This window comes from Copadichromis virginalis, linkage group LG8, assembly GCF_057382275.1.
Source record: "Copadichromis virginalis isolate Kocher_CV1m ecotype Utaka linkage group LG8, C_Virginalis_male_GT1.1, whole genome shotgun sequence".
NCBI lineage: Eukaryota > Metazoa > Chordata > Actinopteri > Cichliformes > Cichlidae > Copadichromis > Copadichromis virginalis.
Window position 1 is genome coordinate 29683983 of NC_140625.1, and position 24047 is coordinate 29708029.

The following is a 24047-nucleotide window of genomic DNA, read 5'->3' on the forward strand; positions in this document are numbered from 1 at the left end:
AGGATCTTTATATTGACAATCATTTTGCCTCTTTTGCTCAGCTTCAGACAAAGTACAATCTCCCTTCAAGTCATTTTTTTCGGTACTTACAAATTAGGAATTATGTCAAGCAAGCATTCTCAAATTTAGATACCATCCCCATACAGCATGTCTTTTACAATATGATGAACGAACCTCCCACCTCAAAACACTTAATTTCTCGGCTTGTCAACCTTTTTTCTTCGGCAGCCCCCTCTTGCCATATTAAAGAGGCTTGGACAAGGGACACTGGTTTGGTTATCTCTGACGATCTATGGGCTGAAGTGTTAAGTCGGATAAAACTATGCTCTGTTAACGCCCGGCTTCAGTTAATTCAATTTAAGGTTGTCCATAGACTGCACTATTCCAAAACCAAATTGAACAAGATTTTTCCTAACGTTTCCCCCAAATGTGATAAATGTAAACTTGTGGACGGTACTCTTGGGCATCTTTTTTGGTCCTGTTCTACGCTTACAGCCTTTTGGACTAGTATTTTTAGTTTCTATAGCACTGTTTATGATAGGCAACTGTATCCTGACTGTCTTATGGTGATCCTGGGCTGCTCCGGCGACTCCTTGGCACTTCCCTTTGCTGTTCAACAGGCCCTCATGTTTGGTATGGTGATTGCCAAACGTTTGATTCTGGGGGAGTGGAAATCTGCCTCCCCTCCCTGCTTCAAGAGGTGGCTCGAGGAGATGGTCTCCTGTCTATACCTGGAAGAAATTCGGTTCTCTACGTCTGATTCCATGGAGAAGTTCAGGAAGATATGGGGGCCCTTTATAGACCACATTAAGAAGGACAGTCCACGCCCTGGGTCCTGACCACATTGTTTTAACTGCTTTCATTCTGAGCTGTTGCCCATAACTGTTTTTGCATGATTGTTATCAGCTCCTCCTAGCGATCTTTGGATTTGATCTTGTGGATTGGACTCACTAGATTGTGAGTTGTTTGACATGTATACCACTTGCTTTGTTTGCTTCTCTGCTGTTTTTAATAAGTGCTGGCCTTGTACCCTGTTGTGTGGTTTGTTGCTCTGTTTTTTTTTGTTTGTTTCTTTGTTTTTTTTGGTTGTTATTGTCTTTATTGTCTGTGTTCTTCTGTCCCGCTGTTTGTGAATGTGTAAAAAAATCTTGAAACTTGCATATATAAATACATTAAAAAAAAAAAAAGAATCTGTCCTAGCACTGAACCCTGTGGAATTCCATAATTAACCTTAATTAGAGGACTGTTAGGATTAAAATGATTAAATAAAGCTGTTTTTATGATTTCCTATAAACACACTGCGATGTGCTCATTAAAGTGTTGGTGCTCCATGTTATGAAGGTCAGAAGCTTCATTCAGCGCCATGACTAGGGATGGGTATCGAAAACCGGTTCTTGTTGAGAACCGGTTCCCACTGTTTCAATTCCTTGGAATTGTTTGCCATTTTTGCAAACGATTCCCTTATCGATTCCAGTCGCCCTGAATGACGTCACCACGTTGCGGAGCGTCATTTACCTGGCTGGAAACATGGCGGCTCAAACGCTCAAAAGTTTGGTTATATTTTACAAGAACGGAAGACAACAGGGCAACTTGCAATACTTGCAAAGTAGATATTTCATTTAAGGGAGGAAACACTACGAATATGCAAAAGCATTTGCTCACAAAACACGCGATGACCTTAAATGAATGTCGTGTTTTTAATTCCGCTCTGGACTCGTGAATCTCAACCCAGCAGCAGCGGTAACGTTTGCATGTCCTCTCCCGTTAATGCGGCAGGTAAATAATCAACTAACAGTGCATATTATGTTAGCGCGATCTGCCTTATCTGCCATTACTGTGCGTTTAGATGACCATGATGAGAGAGACAGAGTCTGGCTGGCGCTCGCTGGCAGTTCTCGCTGCAGTCTACCGGTAGCGTCTCCTTTCAAGCCAGGATAGACTAATGTTACCGAGCAGAGACTAAGTTTGTGGTCAAAGGCTTGCACCCATTTGCCACAGCAGATGCCCCCGATTTTCGGTAAGTGAATGTGTTTAATTGTAGGCAGGGACATTACTGGATATTTTTGTGTAATTGCTACAGAATAATTTATGTTATACTTTGTTATTGCTACAGAAGAATATTTATTTTATTATTTTACATTTACAATTTTTTTTTCCCCGGGGACCCTGTGACTCCCCATTGAAGAGCCGTAGGCTGGATCTCTTAAGATCTCACTGCTGGATTTGTAAGGCCATGTTACTCCTAAATTTCTATCTTGGTCAAAGAGAAGATATAAAACAAAGTTCTAAGCTAATCGACCTTCGTGTTCTCCTTTTTTAAAAAGAATCGATAAGAGAATCGATAAAGAATCGAATCGTTAAACAGAATCGAAAATGGAATCGGAATCGTGAAAATCTTATCAATACCCATCCCTAGCCATGACTGAATTCAAATATTGCGATTGACGTAGAGTGACTTTTCTTTGCAACATACATACACATCACGCCGGTTAACAGTCAAGATGATATTTTCTGGGCCAAGGGAGTCTTAATAGAATGTCTCAAACTTGGATATTAAATGGAATCAGTAGGATAATATTAATAATCAAGGTTAAGCAGGGAGGTGGTTTCTTTTGTTCTGTCTTTGTTATCCCAGGAAGAGGAGCAATATGAGGCAAGGTTGGACATGAACAGAGAGAAGACTCGTAGGGAGACAGCAGGACTGCCACGTCGCTTCTGTAAGAAGTATGTCATAATAACACTTGTTATTATTGGGGTATAAAATTGTATGGCCCGATCCAGGGTCGGCAGTTGAAATTAAATCTTTTTAAACGACAGACATTTCTCCTGTACTTTCTTCTGAAAAAACTGAACACATCAGGACTCTCCAAGTACACCTGTTTTCTGTAGTGTGATGAGCTCTGAAACCTGACTGAAACTCAAATAAACCATTCCTTTGCAGCTGATCAGTTAGCTGTTTTACAACTAATCTTTTAAATATATGTTTTTTCTTTTTCTTTTTTTTCTTCACAAAGGGAAGGTTGGAGATTAGCTACAAAAACTTGGTCAAATCACAGTTTAATGACTTCCACCTTAAAGGTCAATTCAAAGTGTACCCACTTCTCTTGATTTCTAACATCTGGGATAGGCTCCAGTAAAGAAAAAGCATGGAGGCAGTTTCTCAGTGTGCTTTATTGATGTTACCTTAGCCATCATAACAAAAATGGTTTAAATCAGATTACTGCCACTAATAATTACCAAAAGACCATGTACACAGCATCATCTGGAATTATTCCCTTGTACTGATCAACTAACTATTCAGCAATTTAGAAACATGAATTTGATAAGATAACCCCTTGTTCAAATTTCCTACTCTGCCGTGCATGCTAGAAAGCCATCAGAAACACCAATGACCATAACACTAAAAATGTATAATTAATCATGTCATGCCATCAGTCATGTGGCTGCCGACGCTACAACTAAATGGTCTCTCTCTCGGCCCCATGTGAACCCCTACGTCTGACACTTTAACCTTATTATTATTATTATTGTCATCTTTTTTTTTTTTTTTTATAAAAGCTGCAAACTGTTTGTCCTGTCCTATGAGTCTTAAGTAATCTGTTTTAGTTTATTAAAATATTTTACTTGTTTTACGTCTAATTTTACAACGAAAAGGTTTCTCTGGTGTGTGAAATCGCTTTTTTCCATTTGCACCACTGTTTACAAGTTTAGGTTCAGAGTTTAACAACGGTTTCCGCCATTTACCATTATCTTCATTGATGCTGCCTTCAGTTTCAGATCCAGATTCTGATGAAGGTCTGTGCAAATTATAATTATCAACGCTGCTGGTGCTTGTGCTGGTGCTGCTGCTGCTGCTACTACTTTCCGTTTCAGATCCAGATTCTGATGAAGGTCCATGCAAGTTATAATTATCAATGCTGCTGCTGCTTTCCGTTTCAGATCCAGATTCTGATGAAGATTCGTGCAAGTTATAATTATCAATGCTGCTGTCTTCAGTTTCAGAGCCAGATTCTGATGAAGATCCGTGCAAGTTATAATTATCAATGCTGCTGTCTTCAGTTTCAGAGCCAGATTCTGATGAAGATCTGTGCAAGTTATAATTATCAATGCTGCTGTCTTCAGTTTCAGATCCAGATTCTGACAGAGACTGATGCAGGTTAGAATTTTTACTCTTGCCATCTTCAGTTTCAGGTTCAGAAGCAGACAATGGCTCCTGCCAATAATTATCACCATCCACAGTACCATCTTTAGTCTCGGTGAAGTCTGAAGCCTGTAAATTAGTATTCTGTGGTAAACAGCTACTGTGATAAGAGTTCCTAGCCTTTTTGCTTCCTTCATCGTCCTCAGTTTCTGTTTTCATTTGTTTACCTGATCCTCTGGTTTGTGTCTGCGCTTCCATGTTTTTGAGAGGCGGGCCTTGATGAGGTTGTGGGGACTGCGGTTTCTTTTCATCATTTTCACTCTTCACATGAACAGAAGTGAGCAGGAACCCGGTGATATCAGCCTCCTTTATCCCATTAAGATTCACTTCAACCTCTTCGCTATTTATGTGATGTTCCTCCTGCTCCTCCTTTATTTGGCGTTCTTTGTGTTCGTCTTTTAAGTGGCATTCTTCCTGCTCCTCCTTTTCAATGCGCTCCTGCTGATTTATTATACGACGCTCCTCCAGATCCATCTCTATATGACGCTCCTCCAGCTCCGTCTCTATACGACGCTCCTCCACCTCGATCTTTATACGATGCTCTTCCAGCTCCATCTTTATACAACACTCCTCCTGCTCCTCCTCTATATGACGCTCCTCCAGCTCCATCTTTATACAACGCTCCTCCAGCTCCATCTTTGTGGGCCCTTCTTCCTGTTTTTTCTTTAGCTGGAGATGATCTATGACCCGCTGTTTCAGACCAGCATTTAATTGAGGTGGAGCATCTTGGGCATCTGCATTGAACACAGATGTGGATAACGGATGAGTGTGTGTCTACAGTTTTAATATTATTTTGAAAATAAAAGGACACATTTCTATTTTTGGAAAGATTTTCAAATTACAAATTATCCAAGAACAGCATTTATTTTTATTAAAACTGGTGAAAAGGTCTCAGTTCCACTTCACAGCTGATGGACCCATTTGACAGTTGTATTATTTACCTTTCTTTAGTTTAAATCACAAAGTACAGAGCAGTTGCAACAGTCAATTGTAGTAATTTATGGATAAAATAATGCCCAGCCATGTGTAAGTTAGTGCCATCAAATATTAAGTTATTGTGCCATCTAATAGTTTTTACATAATTCTGTGGGAATAATGGTAATTTAATAGGCTACAATAAAATTAAAAATAATTTAATACTTACTTCTCCTGACTTGTGTTAACACTGATGTTGCTCGTGGAGGTACAAATACAACCATTTTGAGAATTCTGGGGTCAGGTGGTTGAAGGTTAGTCACTGGACGCATCCCCACTCCGTTTGGCAATCTTGGATACGGAAATCTGAAAAACAATAAGCCATCGAGATATTCAGAGTTATACCCCACAATGCGTGAGACTAATGGTTCTTATAAATACTAATTTTGTGTTTGCGCATGGTTCTGTTTTCTGTTGGGCTCAACTGATCCAAAAACAGATACTAGCCATGGAATTTAATCTTTAAAATGTATACATGACTATATACAAAAACATACAAATTTGGACAAGGAAAGACTTACCTGTTTGCTCCACTCAAAGTGGCGCCAAAGGCAGCTGGACCTATGACTTGTAACGGTTTTTCCTTTGTAGCCAATGATGTCATCACAACTCTCTCATAGCTGGAGGAAACAACAGAAACATCAAAATGTTAAATTCTACATGACAAGTGCTGGTGGCATTAACGATGAGGAGCATATCAACAGATGGTTTATTTTAAACCTACAACAATGAACGGCACAAATATAAATATGTTTCATTTCATGCCATTGGTTGTGTGTACAGACGCTGGAAGAAAAAGTCCAAACTGACTGTATCAAAGTTTGTTAGTTCTGAGCCAGTGGCAACAAAATGCAGCATTACATTTATCTTAAAACCAAACTAGCAGCCTGAATATATGCAAAACATTTATAAATTTAGACATGGAAGGACTTGCCTGTTGAAAGAATGAGGTGTATCAGTGGTAGCTGGGGCTGGGACTTGTGAAGGCTTTTCCTTTGTGGGCGCTGATGTCATCACAACTCTCTCATAGCTGGAGGGAACAACAGAAACATCAAAATGTTAAATTCTACATGACAAGTGCTGGTGGCATTAACGATGAGGAGCATATCAACAGATGGTTTATTTTAAACCTACAACAATGAACGGCACAAATATAAATATGTTTCATTTCATGCCATTGGTTGTGTGTACAGACGCTGGAAGAAAAAGTCCAAACTGACTGTATCAAAGTTTGTTAGTTCTGAGCCAGTGGCAACAAAATGCAGCATTACATTTATCTTAAAACCAAACTAGCAGCCTGAATATATGCAAAACATTTATAAATTTAGACATGGAAGGACTTGCCTGTTGAAAGAACGAGGTGTATCAGTGGTAGCTGGGGCTGGGACTTGTGAAGGCTTTTCCTTTGTGGGTGCTGATGTCATCACAACTCTCTCATAGCTGGAGGAAACAACAGAAACATCAAAATGTTAAATTCTACATGACACAACTGCTGGCGGCATTAACCTTCCTCTCTGACTGTTCCTATCATATGAATCGATCAAATGAAACAACATTTAACCCACAACTAACACTGTTGTACAGATCAAACATCAAAGCACACATTAATTTGTGAAGCTTGAACCCTTTTTAACATTGATAAATACACATTTTTAAAATTACACCGCTGAACAGCACAAAGTTAATAATGTGTTTTTTCATTTCACACCATTTGTCTTAGAATGAAGTTGGTTTGGAAACATATTCAGCGATGCTTCATCTCCTGCTTTGCGTTTGTGTGGGCGCCCCATGCTAGCAGTTTCCAAGCATTTTTTCCCCCCTTTTCATTGAGGGGGGGGGGGCACACTTTGGGAAGCTCTGACATAATCACAGAGTCTGGAGTACACAACGATGTTCTCATTGTAAGTGATTATAAATTCCCTTTCACATCTTTCCTTCACCTACATACTGAAGACATCAAATATATGAAGCAAGATGTATGTAATTGTGTAGCAAAGTAAAAATTGATAAATAATCCCAAATATATCTTATATTTTACATTCCTGAAAGTAGCCACCCTTTGCTTTGTAGACAGCGCTGCAAATCCTTGGCCTTCTCTTAATGAGCTTCATGATATAGTCACCTGAAATGGTTTTCACTTTACAGGTGTGCCTGCCAGGGTTCATTTGTGGAATTTCTTGCTTTCTAAATGTGGTTGGGACTACCAGTTGTGTTGTGCAGAAATCAAGTTGGTACACAGCTGACAGCCCTATTTGACAACTGTTAGAATTCATATTATGACAAAAACTATCAGCTAAGTAAAGAGAAACAACAGTCCATCATTACTTTAAGAACAGAAGGTCAGTCAGTCCAGAAAACTGCAAAAACTTTGAATGTGTTCCCAGGTGCAGTCACAAAGACCATCAAGCGCAACGAGAAAACTGGCTCGCATGAGGACCGCCCCAGGAAAGGAAGAGTCACCTCTGCTGCTGAGGATAAATTCATCCGAGTGACGAGCCTCAGAAATCACAAGTTAACTACACCCCAGGAAAATGCCACACAGAGCTCCAGTAACAGACACGTCTCTACATCAACAGTTCAGATGACACAGTGTGAATCAGGCCTTTATGGTCAAATAGCTGCTAAGAAACTACCACTAAGGAAAAGCAACAAACAGAAGAGATTTGTTTGGGCCAAGAAACACAAGGAATGGACATTAGACCAGTGTAAATCTGTGTTTTGGTCTGATTAGTCCAAATTTGAGATCTTTGATTCCACCTGCCGTGTCTTTGTGTGATGCAGAAAAGGGGAACGAATGGTCTCTACATGCATGGTTCCCAATGTGGAGCATGGAGGAGGTGGTGTGACGGTGTGAGGGTGCTTTGCTGGTGACACTATTGGGGACTTATTCAAAATTGAAGGCACACCGAACCAGCTTGGTTACCACAGCATCCTACTGTGACATGCCATCCCATCCGGTTTGTGTTTAGTTAGACTACCAATTATTTTTCAAAAGGACAAACACACCTCCAGGCTGTGCAAGGGCTATTTAACCAAGAAGGAGAGTGATGGAGTGCTGCGCCAGATGCCCTGGCCTCCACAGTCACCTGACCTAAACCCAATCAAAATGGTTTGGGATGAGATGGTCCGCAGACTGAAGGCAAAAGGGCCAACAAGTGTTCAGCATCTCTAAGAACTCCTTCAAGGCTGCTGGAAAACCATTTCAGGTAACAACCTAAAGAAGCAAAGGTGCCTATTTTGAAGAATCTAAAATATAAACCATGTTTTAAGTTATTTCACACTTTTTCAATTATTACATAACTCCAAATGTGTTCATTCATAGTTTTGATGCTTTCAGTGAGAATCTACAATGTAAAGAGTCATAAAAATAAAGAAAAAAAAACATTAAATGAGAAGGTGTGTCCAAACTTTAAACTGGTAGTGTACATATACATGAACATGTATTCATTCGTATTCAAAACATATGGAATTTCTTGACATGGAAGGACTTGCCTGTTGGCTCCATTAAAAGAATGACTGGTGCCAAAGGTAGCTGGAGCTGGGACTTGTGAAGGCTTTTCCTTTGTGGGCGCTGATGTCATCACAACTCTCTCATAGCTGGAGGAAACAACAGAAACATCAAAATGTTAAATTCTACATGACAACTGCTGGTGGCATTAACCTTCCTCTCTGACTGTTCCTATCACATGAATCGATCAAATGAAACAACATTTAACCCACAACTAACACTGTTGTACAGATCAAGCATCAAAACACACATTCATTTGTGAAACTCGAACCCTTTTTAACATTGATAAATACACATTTTTAAAATTACACCGCTGAACAGCACAAAGTTAATGTGTTTTTTCATTTCACACCATTGTTTCTGAGACCAGCTGTAACAATGCAGTAAAAACATGAAGCAAGATGTGCATTTTGTAGTCCATCTTCTGGAAATTGTAGTTGAAACAGTGTCAAATTATTATGCCATGCACATCAACGCAAGAGGGATGATAACCACCAAGATAAATGGGAAGGGAGACTAGATGGGAGGAAATCAGAAGTGTTGTCTTTGAAAATGTAGTGATTTCCTTAAATTCAGCTGAAAAACTGCCCCAAGTATCCTTGCTGGCTACAGGTAAGCCAATAACTGTTCTTTGTGACAGTGCCGTTACTCGCACAGTTATCCAAAAGGAAGCTGGTGGTCATGTACTTCCATCTAACATACAAGTAAGCAGTTGCAATGGCCTTGCTGACTGTTTGCGAATGCTGCTGCGTTCCCTCCCTGAGAAGGTTGATCCAGAGACTGATCGAAACTGCTCTAACCAAGGTGTCTGTAAAGGTTCTCAGTCATCCAGGTCATCGTAGTCAAAGGAGGGCTTATATCTGGGACTCTCCACCATTTGACCTTAGAACTGAAGAAGCGTCTCGGATGAGAGGTGAAACGTCTTCAAGTAACTTAAAGAAGTCCAGACGCTTTTCTTTGCAAGCTCCTTTGACTGCTCTAACCAAGACCATCATGTATCACCAAATAGGGCAGAAGGTGGACGACTGCACAGATGACCTATGATGACACTGCAGACAGCACTGGGGTGTATTTAGGGCTGCCACGATCAGTCGACAAGTCACGATTACATCGACTAATTTAATAGCCGACGCGTTGTTTGAAGCTTTGTAAGATCCTGAAAGATGCAGGAATAAGTAGTAGGATTTCAGAGTGTAAGAACGGCCTGAAACAGAAGGTTGGAGCAATGCATGTACAAGGATGCCAGCTACCATTAAACGCCGAAGAAGAAGAAGAAGAAGAAGAAGCTGGCTCCGGTATTGTAGCCGTGTACAAATTCAGGAGCCGCATCTTTCGGTGGCTGCATTTGTAGGCTCATTACGCTATTGCGACGCAACGAAGGCTGTCCAAATTCGTAGACGCATAGCACGGCCCAGCCAATTCCAATTTCCAACAATGGCAGCAGCTATTTAGTTTTAATATTACTAAACTTTTAGCATATTTTCAAGCAAGAATGTAGCTGTGTAACCTTCAAATATCTGCTCGGTTTATCAAGACATCACATTTTTGCATAAGTGCTCCGACGTTTTCGGAGACGTCCGTTACCCACCAGCTCGATAGCTAGCCGGGGGACTCAAGGCTCACTAGAGCTGGTGAGAACCGCAAACCCCCTGTGGTCTTTCACTACTCAGGTTAAACATGATATATAAGTCACTTAGATAACAAAAATGTTACTGTTTGGCTTTCTTCAGTGTTTTATTTGTTCCTGAGTAAATCAGTTTGGCTGAGATTAAAGTTACAGTTTTCACACAGCTGAATAAACATCAAACAGAAAACTGATTAAACAAATGTGAGAATTTATTCCAGTGTCCTATTATATTTTAGTGAGCAAGGAGCAGACGGCTGAGTTTATTAAACACCACTGAGACAATCTGCAAATTCCATTAAAAGTTTAATAAACTATCATCTTATCTTTATTTTTAGTTAGCACATACCTTAGACACTTAAAGCTGTAAGCTAATGATAGTTATATAAGAGCAGATGCATGCTGGTGCAATAAGCTGTACGCTTTATGTCCAGTGGATGCATAATCTGATTAGTCGACTAATTGCAAAAATAATCGGTGAATAGTCGACTATCAAAATAATCGTTTGAGGCAGCCCTAGGTGTAACGCAATAATGATGGTGGAAAATACTAAGACGCTACAGTGCCACAGCTCGGAGTTAAGCCCTTTTTTAACTAATACCTAGTCAGATTGCCTCAGCACGGTTTTCAGGGTTTTCCATTAGATCATATTACTTGGTAGCAAGTACTTTTTAGTACCTGCTCTCCCGGGGTTTTGAGAAACCATCCTACTCTGACAAATCGTCCTACCTGTATTATAATTTGACGGTGGCTTGTGACTAAACCCTAACCCTACCCCTAACCTAACCATAACATAACCTGAAGAAGTATTCCGAATGGGTGAGAGAAAAAGAAGTTAATGGTAAATAAATGGTAAATGGCCTGTATTTGTATAGCGCTTTACTAGTCCCTAAGGACCCCAAAGCGCTTTACACAACCAGTCATCCACCCATTCACACACAGGTGATGGCAAGCTACACTTAATGTGAGTTTGGTGTTGTGCGCATGTGCCGTGTCTGCGCAGAAACATTGGGTAGGATGTTTTTTGAGGTAGGATGGATTCCCAGAACACATGGGTTTGTCACTACCCGATCCGTACCGGAAACCCGATCGGTACCCCGCATGCGCAAATCTTACGTCACTTCCTCTCTTTGCCAACATTCAATATATTTGAATGATACGGTTAGCGCCCAGTTAGCTCCTAGCATTTCTCAGCAGCTCTGCCTCCTTTTCGACTACCGGGACATTTAAACAATGAATAATCCGTATCCGCAACAAATTTTTGCTTTTTTCCTCAACAGAGAGCGTCCACCGATTGAACAACAGCGCCGTAAAATAAGAAGAATGGTGCCTAATGACAGAGTTAATAATACAGACTTTATAATATGTCACGTGAAGTAGAGCAGGGCGATATGGCCAAAAATATTTATCACGATATATATTTGAAAATTTGCGATAACGATATAACCGACGATATAATTGATGCGAGACAAAATACAACTCCACAACATTACTAGCGCAAAAAGACAACCTTCCATTTATTTTCACTTAAACAAGAAGCTGGTTTTTATGTACATTAAAGCTTTATAAAAATGTAACAGTGCAAATGCAAATTCCTTGCTGAAAGTTTAACCAAAAGGCATTTCCAGTAGAAATGGGCTGACATATCCTGAGCATAACCATGTATAATATCCACTGAAGTTAAAAAGAGGTGATTTGCAACATTAAACTGCAGTGTGCATTACGCATTTTTCGGACCATAAGGTGCACGGGATTATAAGGCACATTAAGCGAAACAAAGCAGTCAGATAAATCAAACATTATTAAACTCATTCTTCTTGCTTCCTCCACTTCTGTACCATTGATTCATTAATGTTGAATTCTCTGGCAGCTGCTCTATTCCCATGTTGCTGCAGTATATTAATGACTAACCTCGTATTGTGGATGGATTATCTCAGTTGTTCTCCTGACTGAAGTTTGGTCCGTTTACAGCATCCTGCCATGCGATTGCATTTGTCTCTAACCATGAAGAACCTTCACGTTAACTTTTATAAGTGGAAAAGTGTTAGTGTTCGTCCTCCAGCTTCACTGTTTATGTTATGCTAACATAGCTGTGTCGCTAGCGATCACGTAGCACATCATTATATACCAGCTAGCCCAACTTCAGTAACCCTGCAAACGTCGCTGCTGTTTAGTTTCCTGTCTTCATTTATGTTGGAAGTGATAGCAGAGCTGTACGTTTGATTTTTTTCAGAAATCTCTCAGTCAGAACATGCAATATCATGCTTAGGTAACTAGCGAAACTAGCGAGCTAACTTCCGCTAGCTTCCTGCTAACTTCTAACTCCGTTAAATGTAATAACTTTTGTTTTCATGGATGCCTGGAAGTTAAACTTTATAGTTACACCTGGTAAAGCAGCAATGCTGATCGTTTTATTAAAGATGAAAGAATTTAGACAGTTTTTAACTCTAAGTGATGCTGCAGTGTTGTTTGACCTGAAGCATACGGAGTTTAGGACCCAGATTACTCCCAGATTTAAGAGCATCTTAGTCCGACAAATATGACTATCCGGTTGTTCAGTCTGACGTCACTAGCCGTGTCTGGGTCTAAACTCCGCTGCAGGTCCATATATCAAACGATCACTGTGGCATTACTGAGAGTTGAAAAACTGTCTAAAGTCTTTCATCTTTAATAAAATGATCAGCGTTCTGCTCTCCCAGGTGTAACAATTGAGTTTAACATCCAGGCATCCATGAAAACGGAATTTATGACATTTAACGGAGTTAGAAGTTAGCAGGGAGTTAGCTCGCTAGCTTCTATCTAAATACAATATAGCATGTCCTGACTGCGGGGTTTTGGAAACAAATTAAAACGTACAGCTCTGTTATTACTTCCAGCATAAATGAAGACAGAAAACTAAACAGCAGTAACGTTTGTAGGGTTACTGAAGTTGGGCTAGCTGGTATATAATGATGTGCTGCGTGACCGCTAGCGACACAGCTACGTTAGCATAATATAAACAAGCTAACTTTTTTTTCCACTCGATAAAAGTTACCGTGAGTGTTCTCGGTGGTCAGGAACAAATGTAATCGCATGGCAGGATGCTGTAAAAGGACCAAACTTCAGCCAGGAGAACAACTGAGATAATCCATCCACAATACGAGGTTAGTCATTCATATACTGCTGCATGGGCTGGGCTGTAGTTACATCCTAAGGTTTTAAAAACTGAGCTTAAATAAATGATTAGCGGTAATAAAAGCCGAGGGAGGTCAACAGTGATCACTGACTGTTTTAGGAGCTTTTTGAGATCAAATAGAAGAAAATACATAACATTAAACATGTTAACAACACAAAAGCCATATTAAACGCAGACTACTTTAGACCCGGAAGTAGGATTCGTCGCGTCATCACTGAACAACCGGATAACAACGGCTGCTTGCATGTTCTGCAAAAAAATGTGCTTTGTTGTGTATCTGATGGACAAACACCAAACCAGTTCCACATCACGGAAGTTGCACCATTTTTACAAACCAATTCTGGTTCATCTGTTTCACTCAACAATCGGCCATGTGCGTATGAAAACAAAGGCACTGCGCATGCGCGTTTTACTCCCATTCTATCGCGATATTTCATTTTCCTATCGTTGCCTAACATTATACCGGTATTACCGTGAACGGTATAATATGGCCCAGCCCTAACGTGAAGATTCAGCAGCCAGATGAAGTGTTTACTGGCAATTGACAGTAATAGTGGACATCATCACTATTCCAACAATCCTCTCCTCACAGACAAGCATAAACACACTCAATTATCACTAAATCAAATTTAACACACGTTTGTAATTCAGTTTACAATAGGGTTCATTCTCTAAGTCAGCAGGTGGCGGTATCCTCGTACACTGGGGAGTACACTGCCATTAAACGAACAGAAGAAGAAGAAAACCCCTGCACATGCGCGGTACGGATCGGGTAGACCCGATTTGTACGGTCCGACTTTGCACATGCGCAGTAACGATCTGTCACTATCTTTTTATTTTTGTCTACATTATATTAAATGTTTCATTATTGGAAACATTTTAAGAGATACTTGTTATTCTTAACATCTTAACAGATACTCTGACCTGTAACTATCGTAAAATGCTTCGACCGGAAGTAGACACCTTTCGCGCATGCAGGGTACGGATCGGGTAGTGACTGTCACTACCCGATCCGTACCAGAAACCCGATCGGTACCCCGCATGCGCAAATCATACGTCACTTCCTCTCTTTGCCAACATTGCGACATTCAATATATTTGAATGATACGGTTAGCGCCCAGTTAGCTCCTAGCATTTCTCAACAGCTCTGCCTCCTTTTCGACTACCGGGACATTTAAACAATGGATCATCCGTATACAAACAAATTCACGATTCTCTCCTCAACAGAGAGCGTTCCCCGATTGAACAACAGCGCCGTAAAATAAGAAGAATGGCGCTTAATTACAGAGTTAATAATACAGACTTTGTAATATGTCACGTGTAGATTCATCAGCCAGATGAAGTGTTTACTGACAATTGACAGTGTAAGCGGACATCATCATCACTATTCCAATCAATCTTCTCCACACATGCAAGCATAAACACACTCGACTATCACTAAATCAAATTTAACAGATGTTTGTAATTACGCTAATTCAGTTTACAATAGGGTTCATTCGCTTGGTCAGCAGGTGGCAGTATCCTCTTATACTGGGGAGTAAACTGCCATTAAACGAACAGAAGAAGAAAATCCCTGCACATGCGCGGTACGGATCGGGTAGACCCAATTTGTACGGTCCGACTTTGCACATGCGCAGTAAGGATCGGGGAGTCCTGATCCGTAACTATCTTTTTATTTTTCATTTTTGTCTACATTATATTGAAATGCTTCATTATTGGAAACATGTTAAGAGATACTTATTATTCTTAACAGATACTCTGACCCGTAACTATCGTAAAACGCTTCGACCGGAAGTAGACACCTTTCGCGCATGCAGGGTACCGATCGGGTTTCCGGTACGGATCGGGTAGTGACAGTGACAGCTTTTTTTTTTTTTTTTTTTTTATTAACAATTGGAACAATACAGTCACAAACAAAATAATACATTATAGTGGAAATGAACTCTCGTGGAGGATAAAAAAAAAAAAAAAAAAACATAGTCAATACAACAAAACTAACAGCAAGGATATGGGGGGAGGGGGCTAGACAAAAGATCCACAGTATTAATGGGGAAGAAATTAAAAGGAGCACAGGTTGATACACAATATAGGTAATAATCAAAACAGTAGCAAATGGGAAATGTCATCATAGATTGCGGCAAATCTGCTTGACTTCAGTTTAAGTGACATGAAATAATGTTTAAAGTCATTGATGAACCAAGTAAAGGATGGTTTTCTATTCCTCCATTTACAACAATGTATATGGTATTTACCTAACAGGATGACAATGTTAATCACAGTAGAGACAGATGGATGTTGTTTAGCCATATAGAAAATAATATCAGAAATACTAAACTGGGGAATATCGTTGATCTTGAGGGATAACCAGCTGTGTAGTTCTAACCAAAAGGCAGCTGACACAGGACATGAGAAAAACAAATGGTGTAATGTTTCACAGGCTGAATCACAAAATGCACACTGGTTAACCTCAAATTTAAACCTCCTCTTTAAAAATTCAGACACAGGATATATATTATTAATTATCTTGAAATGAGTTTCTTTTACTTTTGGGGAGACAGGCCACTGAATGAATTTTGAGAACGCCTTTTCCATGAGTGACTGGTCCCCATGAAGGGCCTGCAAATATCTACCTGAGTTAAACCCCTGGAAAAGAATAGATTTAAAATTCACACTGATAAATTTATTGTTACATTTACTATCATTTAGGATGCAGTTACCAATTTTTAGGTTTGGCAGCGCTGGATTGACCTCAGAGTGTAGCATTGTGTTGCGTATCAGCTGCCTTAGGGCCAAAGGGATAGCACAGCAAACTTTTCTGTATTCTTTTAATGGACAATTAAAGTTGTGTCTCTTTGAGAAAGACACGTAATCCAATAGAGCACCACTCAAATCCAGCAAGTCAGTTACAAACAAGATACCACTCTCAAACCAGTTCCTGATAAATAATGTCTTTTTGTTAGCAGTTATCACTCTATTGTTCCATAGGGTCGACATATGAGGAGAAAAGTTGTGTGTAAACATCATTTTCCAAAAATGAAGAATCTGTTTGTGAAAATTAGAGAGTGTAACAGGTATTTTACTAGTCTCAAAGTCACATTTTAATAGAAAATCAATTCCTCCTAGTTCCTTAAATAAAGATCTGGGTATATGAAACCACATGGAATCAGACTGAGATAAGCAAGCTCTGAGCCAGTTGATCTTAAAAGTTCCGATCATTGATTCAAAGTCTAAGGCTCTGACACCACCCTTCTCATAATCTTTAACCAACTGTGATCTCTTAATATAGTGGGTTTTGTTTTTCCATAGGAATTGAAAAATAATTGAGTTGGCTTTCCTAATATTTTGGGGAGAAACATAAAGAGAATGACATGGGTAAATTAATTTAGAGATACCTTCAGCTTTGGAAAGGATGACTCTGCCAAATATAGTGATATCCCTGGTCAACCAACGACTAAGGGATTTCTTCATGTCGACGATACGATTGCAGATGTTGTTGTCTTCTCTTCGGGACATATTTTTAGAAATCACTATACCTAAATATTTAACTTCCAGTTCAACTCTTATAGAAGCTATATTAGAATCAGAACACGTGTGAATAGGTAACAATTCACATTTGTTAATATTCAGACATAGTCCTGACGCCTGGGAGAATAATGAGATAGTGTTAAGCGCTTTAGCTACCATGGATTTATCTCTTAAAAACAGTGCAGTATCGTCAGCAAACTGGCTTATTTTGAATTCCTTGTCAAAAATGTTAATACCATACAAATCAGGGTCTTTTTGGATGATAAGTGCCAGCAGTTGAGTGGTTAATATGAACAATTTGGGGGAAATAGGGCATCCCTGACGGATACCTCTCTGCACTTCAAACCTAGGTGTCATTCCAGGGTTAAGCGAGACAGAGCTAGAAATGTTACTGTAAAACATTTTGATCACATTACAAAAGTTATCCCCAAAACCCAGGAAATTCAAGGCTTTAAGCAGGAAGGGATGTTCAACCGTGTCAAAAGCCTTATAAAAGTCCAAAAACAACACTAAGCTTTCTGTCTTTATATACTGGCGATAATCAAGCATATCAAAAATCAATCTAATGTGATTGTGTATATGTCTTCCTTTTATAAACGCCGACTGACATTCATCCACTAAATGTGTTAAACAATCATTTAAGCGGTTCGCATATACATGAGCCAGTAATTTATAATCATTACACAGAAGGGTTATGGGTCTCCAATTATCCAGAAGTAGTTTGTCTTTGTTGGGTTTTGGAATTAAAGTGATTAAACCTTGTTTCATTGTAGGTGAAAGATTAGTTGATGAGATACATTCTAAGTAAGCACTGTAAAGAGTTAATCTAATGTCATGCCAGAAAAAGGAGTAAAATTCCACTGTTAGCCCATCAATACCTGGTGATTTGCCCCTGGGCATTTGTCCGATTGCCTTGTCCAGCTCTTCGATTGCAAGTTTACTCTCCATACGAACCTTTATATCCACATCCAATGTCCCATTAAGGCCTCTAAGACTTTCCAGAAACACAGTGCCATTCTCCGTTGAATAGGTTGACTTGTAAAGGTTACTGTAAAAATGAAGTATTTCCACGTTTATTTTGTCATGGTCCTCAGTCAAAACCCCCTTGATATTCAGTGATTGAATCTTCTTATTTGATTGTCTGTATTTTTCTAAATTAAAAAAGTAGGAAGAGTTTTTCTCACCCTCCTCAATCCACCGGGCTCTTGAACGAACATAGGCACCATTGGCTTTCTCTAAGAACATTTTGTCTAGTTGAGATTGAAAAGTGTTTAGTTGTATATGTTCGTCCAGAGATAAATCCTGTTTGCAGCATAGCCTGTTAATTCTTTCAATAATGCTTTGTTGCTCCTGTCTTTTCTGTTTAGCAATGGATTTGCTAATTTGAATTGCTACCTGTTTAACTTGGAATTTAAACCATTCCCATTTGCTCACATGTGACATATCTAGTTTATCAATTTCCACAATTAAATTTCTCACTTCAAGGCAGAAGTTGTCATTATGCAGAAGGTTGTTGTTGAATTTCCAAATAAGGGATTGATGTTTCACCTTGGTTAATGAGATGAATAAGGAAATCAAACAGTGATCAGTTAGAGGGGAAGCGGAGATTTCACACTTAGAAATGTTGTTGATCAAATTGTTAGAGACTAACCAGTAATCAATCCTGGAACACTGACCATTATTAGATGAATTAAACCAAGTAAATTGAGATACAGATGGATTTTTCAGCCTCCAAGCGTCACAGAGACTAACTTTGTTGACCAAATTAAGGATACTTTCATCGTAACTGTGGCATGAGGTCCTGGATGGAAGACGATCTACAGAGGGATCAGGAGCTATGTTAAAGTCTCCCCCCACAACAACTTTGTCAACAAGATAGCTCAATTTCCATTGCTCTAACTGTTCACAAAGGAAGGTTAGAAGTTTCTTATTCTGAGCTCTATTAGTATAACCATATACACACAGCAGAATGTATTTTGAACCATTAATCTCTGACACTATCATCAGCCAATGACCATCAGAATCACTTTTACAGTCTATGACATTTCCCGGAAACCTATTAAATAAAATCATCACTCCAGCTGAGTGAGACGTACCATGACTAAAGAAAACAGATTCACCCCACTGTGTTTTCCAGAACTTTGTGTCTGCCTCTGCCGAATGGGTCTCTTGTAGAAAGACACAGTTAGCCTGTTGCTCCTTGCAAAAAAGAAAGATAGCCTTACGCTTCACAATGTTTCTTAACCCCCTGACGTTCAAGGAAATAACAGATAACATATAACACTATTACAAAAGTATTGGGGAAAAGAAAAAGAAACTTAAGAAGACACGCAGGAACGAGCAGCCGTGTCCTGTATAAAATAACTATTCAGTGCAATAACCCTTAACAACCGGGAAATTTTAAATTAAATGACATGCTAAGCAATAGGCTTAATCAACAGCAGCATACCCTGAGAGGTGTAAAAGGTCACACAAAAGAAAATCAGTTCGGGTCCACTCTTTGGTTATCAATCAGAGCGTAGCCGTCCTTCAAAAACGCTCCCTTTCCCTTACTCCTGGCATCCTGGACCAGCGGCCACAGCTTAACTCGAGCCTCCCGATCTTCCTTGGAGAAGTCTTCCTTGAAGTGGATGTTCATCTCCTTGCAAACCCTCGCATGCCTCGATTTCTTCCAGACGTCGTCCCGGACCGTTCTCATGCCAAACTGGATAATTATGGCTCTCGGGGACCCGGAAGATGCAGCGTTCCCCTTCTTTCCCAGCCGATGAACAGTATCAACAGTCTCTCTCAGTTTATCCACAGACAAGGGTACAACTCTGGTGAGAATCCCGATAACTGACTCTCTCGTGTTTTCATCATCTTTCTCAGGAAGACCAGTCAGCCTTAGGTTCCATCTCCTCTTATATCGAGCATGTTCCTCACAGGAGCTGCGCAGGGATTTGTTTTCTTTCTGCAGCTCACCAACTTTCTCCTGGAGTTCTACTATACTTTCTTTATTTTTTCTTATTTCCGCCGTGTTCATGTCAATGCGCTTTTCAAACTTACGCAGCAACGCCGTCTGTTCATCCATCTTTTGCGTTAACACATTGACTGCTTGCAAGATTGCTGCAGCGGTGTCCTCCTCCTCCAGCGGCTGCGCTCGCACCCCTCTTGCTTTCTTCGGGTTAGGGCTTTTCGTCGGAGTGTGAGCCCAGTTGATTCTGGAGTCCTTGGAAGTCATGTCAGTGATCTCCAAATCTTGAATATCCTCCTCGTCACACGCCTCCCTCAATACCGAAACGTTGTAGTCATGATCCATCGTGATCATAGGACAAGTATCAAAATTAACCCCGGACAAATTACAAATTAAAGCTGGTTTACAGTTAGTTCTCCAGTGGCTGGTTGAAGTGCACAAAAAGCGCAAAAAACGGGTTATTGCTTTTAATAAATTCAGAGTTTCAGGACAAAAAAAAAGCCAAAAAGTTCGGACGCCTGCAGTAAAGTTGCTGCTCACTCCGCCATCTTGTTTCCTCTCTCGTGACAGTGACAGCGTTCCAAGCGATCTGAACAGGTACTGAAATGTGACGTCATCCGACTGCATGCCACCGATTGGCTGGTCAGTAACCCTACCCACTAGATGAGTAATGCGAGCGTCTCGTTCAAGAAAAACTAAAGCCGCCATTACTGGGTTGTAGAAAAAGGGGCTTAAGCGATTAGATTAGAGAAGACGGCAGGAAGAAAGCGATACGTGTAGAAAATGAAAGGGACCGATACAGACGAGTGCGCCGGAGAAAGCTGTGAAAAACGGAGAAAAAATAAAGAACAAACGTTTTGTGCAAAAAGAAAAGTGGCCATTGAAAACAGAGCAATGCCTCCACACAAAAAAGCCATGCAATTTTCTCCACAGTGAACATGCTCAAAGCTAAATGTCATCCCAGCTCATGAATGGGCACCTCCACATGTAAGCCCGGGTTAAAAAATAATAATCCTGGAAGGACAAGCTGGAGCTCAATTATTTTAACGAGCAAACAAGTGGGGGAGTTGATTAAAGGAGCGGAAGAAAATGAGCCCCTAAAACTGTTCACAGCAGTCACTTGAACGTGCACAGTTATCACGTTTCAATGGTTATAATGTGTGTACGTATAGTTCTATGTTGCTTGACCTCTAAATCCTGGTTGAGTACCCCTGTACTAGTACACCACGTAGCTAACTGTGTTTCCTGTAAAACCGTCTCACACGTTTCTGTTCCCAGCACAGCGTTGGAAAGATAAAGAGGCTCGAAGGGACGTTAACACTGCTTCCTCGCATGCAAATAAACGCAATTGTTACGCTGTGTCTCACTTCGTAATTTTTCTAACAGTAACACCGATTCACGCGTCGCTTTCGGGCACAACTTGAATTACCTGTCCAGCAGAAAGCAGGCCACTTCGGCATCACTCTGAAAACTTTTGTCCCTCTTCAGCGAGGTCCACCTGGAGAAGGCGACGCCTAAGAACACTTTCGTTTCTTCCAGTTTTTCCTCTTCGTGCCCCAGCTTGTTCGACAGCACGTCCTTGATCTTTTCTCCTGAGAAATAATAATTATGATCCTGCATTTTTCCAAATGCGGACACTCAAAGTCCCCACGACACCACAAAAAGTTAAGGCACAAGCGACGATTCTTCCATGAGGACGATAAAAACGACTAGCACATGACCAAAACAGCAGCGTGTCCCTCAGTCCGGACTTTGTTTTGTTCCCCCTTGCAACACACATCCCCCAACAGAAAGTTCCTACCTCTGAATTTTACCCGAAAGCAGTGTCCTTTCTGGGTGTGACCTGGTAAAGGGTGTGTAGCTCACTCAGATAATCTGATATTTATCCAATATCAAATAATTTAAAAAAGAAGGTAGGTTTCCATTTTTAAAAATTTCAAATTGAATAAAAAGAGACCTGTTTACAAAGTTTGAAAGGTGAATAAAATAAGAGCCTCAACGCAAAGTGAGACCAGTTTTCTCTAAAATACCAAAAGTAAGTTAATGCAGAATCTAAAATGGCTTAGTAAAATAGTAATGATTCATTAGAGGGGAAATATGCATAAATGATCTAAATTATTAAGGTAAGAAAGTTATGATAACATATTCTTCACTGATCGCGAGTATAAGGAACGTCGGGAAGCATCCATACACCACCTGGGGCTCTTGTTTTTTTTCATTTGATTAAATGTTTTTTTAAAGACATCCACTGTTTACTGTCATTAAGGCAGCATAATCAGTCACATTTAAACCACATTTAGAACAACTTTAAGAACTATGTCAATCTCAATTGCAGGAGTTAAATTATGGAACAGTCTAACAGAAGAAATAAAAGACAGTCAAAACATAAAACAGTTTAAAGTAAAATATAAAAACCTAATTTTAAATAAGTATAAGAATGAAGAAAACGGGGTTAACCCAGGATGGTAATGTTGCTGGTAATGGTGTTGCGGTTCTTTTTTGGTTGTTTTTTTGTTTTTTTGTTTTGTTTTGGTTTGTTGTTTTTCCATAACTTGTGTATCTGCAAATATACACATTCTGTATTTTTCATATGAAAGAAACTATACTGTGGTGGGGCTTGCTAATTTCTTGTTTTTGATTTATGTATGTTATGTTTTGTTTTACTTCATATGTTTATATGTTTCATATGTTGTTTGTTTAATTTAAGACAAAAAAAAATTAAATGAATGAGAGGTAAAACTTGAGGGGGTAGGGACAAATAAGTAAATACTTCAGCCTACTCCTTTTCAAACAAATAATGGAATGATATTTTGTAATGATTGTGAAGGCACATGTTTGAAATGTTTGAAATAAAAATGAACTGAACTGAACTGAACCACTCATACAGCACCTCAAATCCGCAGCCAAATTAGAATCACTAGTTGTATCAATAAGTACATCTCTGGACTGTGCGAGGAAGCCAGAGTAGGGCTAGGTATTGATTTTGATTTCTGTAATTGATTCAATTCCGATTCACAAGGTCCCGATTCAATTCAATCCGATTCGATTCAACTTTAACTCAGATGGGCAGAAATATTATAATTCTGATCATTTATCAGTACATATCCATATTTTTATATCTATGTGTAAAAACAAAGCTGACGCTTGTGAGACTTCATCAGAGGTGTGAGCAGGGGTGATTTTAGCCCAAAAAGAATCAAAGCACCCCCAAAGATATCTTACTTTTTTGACAATATCTGCTGTTTGTGTGACACACTACTAAAAATATAAAAAGCATACAGTACTTAATTGAGATGGAACACTTTAACAACAAAAGTATAGATAACCCCTCCCCCCCCTGCTCTGGTTCTAGCGCCGTTGCTGCCAGAGCGATAGTGGCTGAGACGCAGCGGAGTTCATCTTCTGGATAATCGGATCTTCCCCACACTGAAAACTGTTATTCAGGTTGCCCTAACAAACCCAGTTAGCAGCTGTAGCTGTGAGAGGTCTTTTAGTGTCTTGAGTCAGCTTCATACCTGGCTGAGAAGGACCATGGGTCAAAGCAGACTCCAGCACCTGGCTGTGATGTCAGTTGAGAAAGATGCTTGAGAGACTTGACCACCAAAATGTGATAGACAGATTTACCAACCTCAAGCTGAGGCGACATAGTTTAAAAGAAAAGAAAAAATCTGCAGAGCCATAGTAGTATCTGCAGTAAAGATCTTTTCATGCATTGTATACATTGTACCATAGGCCAAGGTGTCTCAATGTTTTAATAATATTTTGTACATTTCAAGGACTCTTGTATTTTTGGAGTGTATTTTTATGTATCTGTATTATATTATACAAACACATTAAAAGTGAATCTCTGTCCAAAAAAATGCACTCAGTTTACTTTTTACTCACTGTAAGCATCATTCATTATTCTCCCGCAGTAATTAAGGTTAGGATATGTTTTCTTTTTTTTTAAATTCCAATCCATTCTTCTTTGGCAGTAGTAGTCTTTAGCAGCATTTAAATAACCTTTATCAGATTTGATGGTTTTGTTACAGACTTTTCAAAAAAGGGTTTTGCTTTTCTTTCACAAATGTGGGGATTAAATTGTGT

At 39.7% G+C, this 24047-nt stretch overlaps 1 protein-coding gene across 2 annotated transcripts; it reads right to left on the bottom strand.

Annotated features, from left to right (window-relative positions):
* Nucleotides 1-3152: 3152 nt before the first annotated feature.
* Nucleotides 3153-21721, bottom strand: LOC146703697 (uncharacterized). Of its 2 annotated transcripts, XM_085467023.1 has the most exons (7): nucleotides 21391-21721; nucleotides 8669-8773; nucleotides 6521-6616; nucleotides 6111-6206; nucleotides 5698-5796; nucleotides 5346-5482; nucleotides 3153-4935 (listed from the first exon to the last, which is right to left on the bottom strand). In XM_085467023.1, the coding sequence occupies exons 1-7, from the start codon at nucleotides 21579-21581 to the stop codon at nucleotides 3611-3613; spliced, it is 2049 nt and encodes a 682-aa protein (XP_085323149.1). In that variant the 5' UTR covers nucleotides 21582-21721; the 3' UTR covers nucleotides 3153-3610. The 2 variants fall into 2 exon arrangements, with proteins under 2 accessions (XP_085323149.1, XP_085323150.1); XM_085467024.1 differs by lacking the exon at nucleotides 6521-6616.
* Between the last annotated feature and the right edge of the window lie 2326 nt (nucleotides 21722-24047).